General features: G+C 33.1%; 1 protein-coding gene across 7 annotated transcripts; it reads right to left on the reverse strand.

Annotated features, from left to right (window-relative positions):
- Positions 1-2,053: 2,053 nt before the first annotated feature.
- On the reverse strand, positions 2,054-5,024 carry LOC104757805 (carbon catabolite repressor protein 4 homolog 4). Of its 7 annotated transcripts, none has more exons than XM_087496009.1 (10): positions 4,854-5,024; positions 4,414-4,535; positions 4,283-4,323; positions 4,014-4,063; positions 3,603-3,672; positions 3,266-3,390; positions 3,062-3,174; positions 2,803-2,938; positions 2,570-2,717; positions 2,054-2,468 (listed from the first exon to the last, which is right to left on the reverse strand). In XM_087496009.1, exons 1-10 carry the CDS (start codon positions 4,907-4,909, stop codon positions 2,166-2,168), a joined length of 1,164 nt encoding a protein of 387 aa, XP_087352135.1. In that variant the 5' UTR covers positions 4,910-5,024; the 3' UTR covers positions 2,054-2,165. The 7 variants fall into 7 exon arrangements, with proteins under 7 accessions (XP_087352135.1, XP_087352133.1, XP_087352134.1 ...); XM_087496007.1 differs by having other exon boundaries at positions 3,044-3,174; positions 4,854-5,005; XM_087496008.1 differs by having other exon boundaries at positions 3,044-3,174; positions 4,414-4,520; positions 4,854-4,996.
- Positions 5,025-6,325: the final 1,301 nt, after the last annotated feature.

Raw genomic sequence — 6,325 nt, forward strand, 5'->3', positions numbered from 1 at the left:
ATCATTATTCGTTTTGAAAAATCATCTCTATGTTTTGGAACAACACATTACATCACTGTCATTTTTTTGGATAAAAGTTTGAAGAAACAATACGATAGTACGACTTTATTCATTAGCAATGGTTCAAATTATCGGTTAAAGTTGAGGACTGTAAAAAAGAATATTCGTTCGTACTCATCACAATTATCATCAATATAAGTTGGTGCCACTGTACTACTTTAGTGGTTGATAGATAAAATAGATCGATCAATGCTTGACTAAAATTTTGTTGCAACTTTATTCAACAAGTTCGAACGAGGATCATTATATTTTGATATGTCATTTCACAAAATCTTCTGTTGTTTTGTCTAGTTGACAACAGAAAAATATATTACAAATTCTTATGATATTATTTTGTGGGTGCAATAACTAAGACAGAACTCAGAATATAGTGTTTTTGTTGTTGGCTAGGTAAGTAAACAGATAGATAGAAAGCGTTTACGAAATGTTTTACGTCTATCATTTAAACGATGTGGAACATGTAATTTGATTATGCAATGTGTTATCTTTCTTTCTCGAGACATCCACTTTATTAAAAAACTTTATTTGATCAAGTAGAGTAGCAATCTGTAATTTGACTTTACATACTTTTTAATTATTATTTGTCTCGCAACAAAAAGTTTGCTGTCAAAAAGAAATAAAATGTTTTAACATCGATAAGATCGATCATGCATTCGGTATAGTTATACCCATTTTTTCGATATTTTTTTTTTTGTCATTTGCTAGCTTATAGTAATACAACGAATGCACGACAAAAAAATAAAAGTAATACAACGAATAGTTACCATTTTATCTTTTGATCCCCTAACAATTAATTTAGTTTTATTTCTTTTTCATGATGGTAGAAAAAAATCACAAGTTCAGTTTTTTTTGGTATGCATCTATTTTTTCAGCACATTCTTCTTATCCTACTATATTAATTAAGAAGTACAAATATAAAACTAACTTTAAAATGTGTAAAAAATTACATTCAATTGTCATTAGAAAAACTTAATTAAGATTAAATAATTAATTAAATAAATATTTCTAATAAAAAAAACGAAAATAGGGGAAACATCAAATAAAATAAATTGTAGAAAATTAAATAACAAATCTGTTAGAATCAAATAAAAAAACTAACAGATAAGATTTTTTTTACATGTTAGTTAAATCTTTTTACAAAGATTTCACAAAGGTTTAAATAATTTTATAACTATAGCAAAGATTTCATAAAAGTTTAAATAATTTTATTCATTACATGAAAATGTTTTATTGACAGGTTTTCAATAAACATTTTTAAAATATAAAAATTATAATATAATAAACAAATTTTTAATCACAAACCATTATAAATCACACAATAACAAAATAATTTATTACAAATTTTCATCAAAAAAAAGTTTAGTCAGCGGTTTTCCGCGGGATAGTACCTAATAATTCATTAATGGAGATGCAACACTACCAGTGTCAAAATGGGGTCAAACCCTCATGAGTCTCGACCGACCCGAACCAACATATCAACACTAATGGTCATACTATTTGGATCATGATGAGTTGGTGCATCAAATGAATTATGAGTCATAAGGGTTGGATTGTAGTGGCATATGGTTAACCATTAATCCATTAAATTATCATACTTAGTAACATCATATCATTATCCTCATACTATCACCATACCATTATTATTATCATTATCTTCGTACTATCATCATCACCATACCATTATCATTATCATTATCTTTGTACTATCATCGCCATACCATTATCATCATCATCATTATCTTTGTACTATCATGATCGCCATACCATTATCATCATCGTACTATAATTTTCTTGCTAAAAACGCGACTCCGTAATTTTTCTACCAATTCAAAAAATGTTGCTATCATTTTTCTTCAAACACCCACGATGGACATCTACCAAAGCCGAGTTAACAGTTGACTAACTTCTATCTAAGTCGACTTCAATTTAATACAAGGAAATTGATCAATTTTCTTCTGTAGAATATTCATATACTCTCAATAACGCCAACGAAGACAATGAAAATTTCAAGTTTATAGAGACGAAAAATGATCCAAGTCTTTCAAGTACTGTGTTGTGTATGTTTACTTTAGTGAAACAATGGAGTAATGCAACAAAACTTTCTATCACTGAAAAATCTCAAACTCAGCTCCTATTGGTAAATGATCACTCGGGTGATGATGATTCGGTAAGAAACCGACAACATCTGGAGACTCCGGTTCAGGTAGTTGGAGGATACTCACAGGTTTGATGAAGTCAGAAGGAGAGAAGAAGATGTAGTCAAGTGTGTTTGTGAAGCCAGGAGTGCAATTTGTGAACTTAGGCTCTCCTCTTGTGACTTCATAGACACTAGACAGAGGAACTGGAGCTTCTTCTTCTATTATGGTCTCTGCAGGTTTTACATTACCCGATACTAGGTAACTATAAACCTGGAAGACGATGAAAACCCAAACTCAGTGTAGGGAATTGAAACAAAACCAAACTGATTTTGCAAAATTAGAGAAACTTAATGTAAGCAATTGAACCAAACCTTATCCCCAGGAATTGAATTGAAGTCACCAGCTAGTAGCAACGAAGGTGTGCACTCAAATTCATCTGATATTAGCGTTCTGAACTCAGCTAGTCGTGATAGTAGATACTTGGCTTGAGCAAGCTTCACATCAGCCAATTCCGGGTCCCTAGAAAGAAAGTAAAACATGAGATGAAAGTTGAAACATGAGTGTAAAAAAAGATCATCTTTAACGTGGTGACAAGTTTTTGTACCAGTAAAGATGTGTGTTTGCCACAATAACAATGTGCTCAAATGGCTTATTGATTCTGAAAGCAGCCATTATTCCAACACAATCGCGTTTTAGTCTCACTAGTGGATCATTAAGGTCACGACTGTCTTTTCGAGAATCTTTTGTTTGGGGCAGATTTGTGGAAACATGTGAAGAGAACAACAGATAAAATGTTGGTAATGATGTTGAGATATAAAAGAAACAGCACAAAAGGACAATTTTACCTTTCGCTTTCTCATCACCTTTTCTTTCGTTGGATGTCTCAATCTTCTGTTCGCTGCAGGTAACACTATCTGCCTTTATTGAGTCCACAAGATCATTATATTCGATCCGTTCCTTGGTGACCAACTCTGCACTAAATTAAAAGAAGAGTGTGTTGTTTCAATCAGATTAATGTTTCTGCATTAAGTTTAAAAGTCTTATCACGCGTAATGTTTTAATCATACCAGCTTGGCTTGTAGAAGATTGCACAACCATCACGCTTCCTCTGTCCTGTTCTCTGAATATAAATCCCAGAATAGCCCAGAGACTCCATGGTTTTTCTGTAAAAGCTATCGTACTCATCTACTTCCTGCAAACATTTTAACAATATAACTAAACAAGTGGAGACACCATTTGATATACACAATTCATAGGCACTATGAACAAACAACACTAACAGTTATGAACGTCTAAAATTTTCTAGTGGATTGAACAAGAGAGTGAAGGAGTTCTGTCTCATTACAATAGGGTACCTCAATTCTAACCAAACAAAATAAAGGAAGAAGATTCACAAGAATAAACCTGCAGACAAAAGAAATCAGCCTCAAGATTTTTGAGTACGCTGTGAATTGCATGTGAACGAGCTTTCCATCTGCAACGCAAGAAAAGGAAGACCAAGTCACATTTACAGCATATGTCATGACCTTTTAAGAAGCACCGTTCTCTAAGCTTTTAACAAAGATAGTTTATGGCTAAATCCAAAGTACATATTGGTCAATGAATAATCAATCAATGTGAGCAACACCAAACACAATAATGCCTGCTTATAACTAAGTTGAAGCACATTCATAGAATCCATTGTTGTTTTCTGAAGCAGATCTTGACTTGGAAGTTTATATAGTACAGACCATTAATTACAATTCACACAAAGAACTCTTGACTAGTATAAGAAAGTTTGATCTTGAAAACTGAGAAATGTAGAGAATAAATTACTTGAGACAGGCAGGTGGAGAGTGTGGGAGAAGGGCGCTCTTCACATAAACCTACAAGAAAGATGAAGGTCGAATATATCAGAAACTTAACAAAGGACAGAGCTAAAAAGAACTGCTTGTATCTCTAAATCATTCCCAGAAAACACAATCCAACGACGGTTAAAACTTACAAACTCTACAAGTATCAAGCTACATCATATCACAAAGCATATGAGACTAAAAAGCTTTATTATATATATATATATATATATATATATATATATATATTACCTGAGCTAAGATGTTATACGAAACAAGACGGAATCTGATACCTGGAAACACAAAGATTCTCAAAACCACCTCACCAAACCATATACTTAATTCACCAAAGTTATATCAACTTTATGACAATAATAACAAACCATCAGATTGACTTGTTGAACTAATATCAGCTCCTTCAACGGATTCGAATTTGCGAACTTTTGGTTCAATTGCTGGATTCGTACTCATTCTTCTTGATACAATTTTCCTGCAAACTCGACAACTGTTGAATCATCAAATCAAAGGGTCGTCAGATAAAGAAAAAGAAAAAAAAAAAAAAAAAATCAATACTTTGACATCAATTTTTAGGCTAAAACTTAAAAACTCATCATTGCCCTATTAGCCATACGAATTCAATTACAGCCCAGATCAAATCAAGATTCGTGAGGGTTGATTCCAGTACAAAGATGGGAAATTTCTCACTAAGTACACAATTTTTTTTTTTGCCTTTCAGATCGAAATTGCCCAATGACCAATTGAACAGAGACTGCATTACTAAATATACGAAACAGTACATTGATACAGAAACGAAGAAACCAACCTGGTGAAAGAAGAACGAATCGGACGAGGAAGATGATGCAGTGTAGTACTAAACATCTCAGTTAGCAAATTTGAGTTTTAATACACTTTGGTTTAAGATAGACTGACTCTCTTTGAAGGGTTTCACAATAAAATAAAAAAAGCAAAGAAATTCATTTTATTTTTTATTTGTGTAATTTATTTAGAAAGAATTACTCAAATATTATCCAAAAGTTGGTTTATTACTCATATCTATAAATCTTTTGAAAATTACTAGAATGTTTAGTGCCCTGGGTGTAATTAAAATTTACCCCTTGGATTTTATTTCTCGAATTTGAGTAAAAAATTAAAAAAAAAATACAGCAAATTAAAATACACGTCAGATATGATTTAACACAGTCATTAAGCAATTTTTTTTTAGATCGCAGTTTTTTTTTAGATCCACAGTTTTGTTTTCTTGTTTATATCAAAGAGAGGGAAAGTGAATAGGTTTTAACTATTCACAAACCGCGAAAAAAAAAAATATCGAAACTCTCGTCGTCTCTTGTCGCCGGCGATACTCTGTTGTTGTCTACTCTTTTGCCGTCAATCTCCCGCTGTCATCTCTCGCCATCATCTCTCACCGTATTTACTCGTTCTCTCTATCTTCGTCGTCGCACTCTCTTTCTTCGTCGTCGCTCTCTCTTTCTCTTCGTCTTCTTCGTCTTCGTCTATCCGGTATGTGTCGACTGTTTAGTTTCGAGTTTTCCGGCTGAATGTGGGTTTTTTCGATAATTTACCGCTGGAGTCGCCGTTGTTAATGACGGCTGATTTGTTAGATCTATTCGATTCAATGGCTGATTTACTTTTTGTTTTATGTTGCGGCTCAGTTATTTTAGGGTTTATGGCTGATTTGTTAGATTTATTCGATTCGATGGCTGATTTACTGTTTGTTTTATTTTGCGGACGGATGAGTTGTGACTGAGATATTTTGTGCTTTAGATCTGAGTTATGTGTTTGTGGCTGAGTTATGTTATGCTTTGTGTATGAGTTTGTTTTATGTTATGGCTGATTTATTTTATGATTTACTTATGAACTATAACAGATGTCGATGGTGATTATTTCTTCTAAAGAACAAGCAAGGGATTACCCCCAAGACTATACGCTAAAATAGAGTCTAGAGATATAAACACAAATTTCAGGATGAAAGAATTCCCTCAGATTAGGGAATCAATAGGACTGGATGCATGGGAAGAAACGAAGAAAGTACTTATTGGAATAATCTCTAAGCTAGTTGATAGCCAATTCGTCTGGTCTGGTAAGGTTGTTCATTTCCTACTATGTAACCAGTTAAGGGTACATAAGAAGGAGCTTTGGTTTGTGGTCGGCGGTCAACCTATCAGGTTTGGGCTGAATGAGTTTCATTATCTGACGGGGTTAAACATAGACCCAATGCCTACTGAACGGTTTGAACTTGAAGAGGAACACAAAGATTTCTTCAGACTTTTGAAAGTG

The sequence above is a fragment of the Camelina sativa genome, chromosome 17 (genome assembly GCF_030686135.1).
Source record: "Camelina sativa cultivar CO46 ecotype springtype chromosome 17, ASM3068613v1".
NCBI classification, from domain to species: domain Eukaryota; kingdom Viridiplantae; phylum Streptophyta; class Magnoliopsida; order Brassicales; family Brassicaceae; genus Camelina; species Camelina sativa.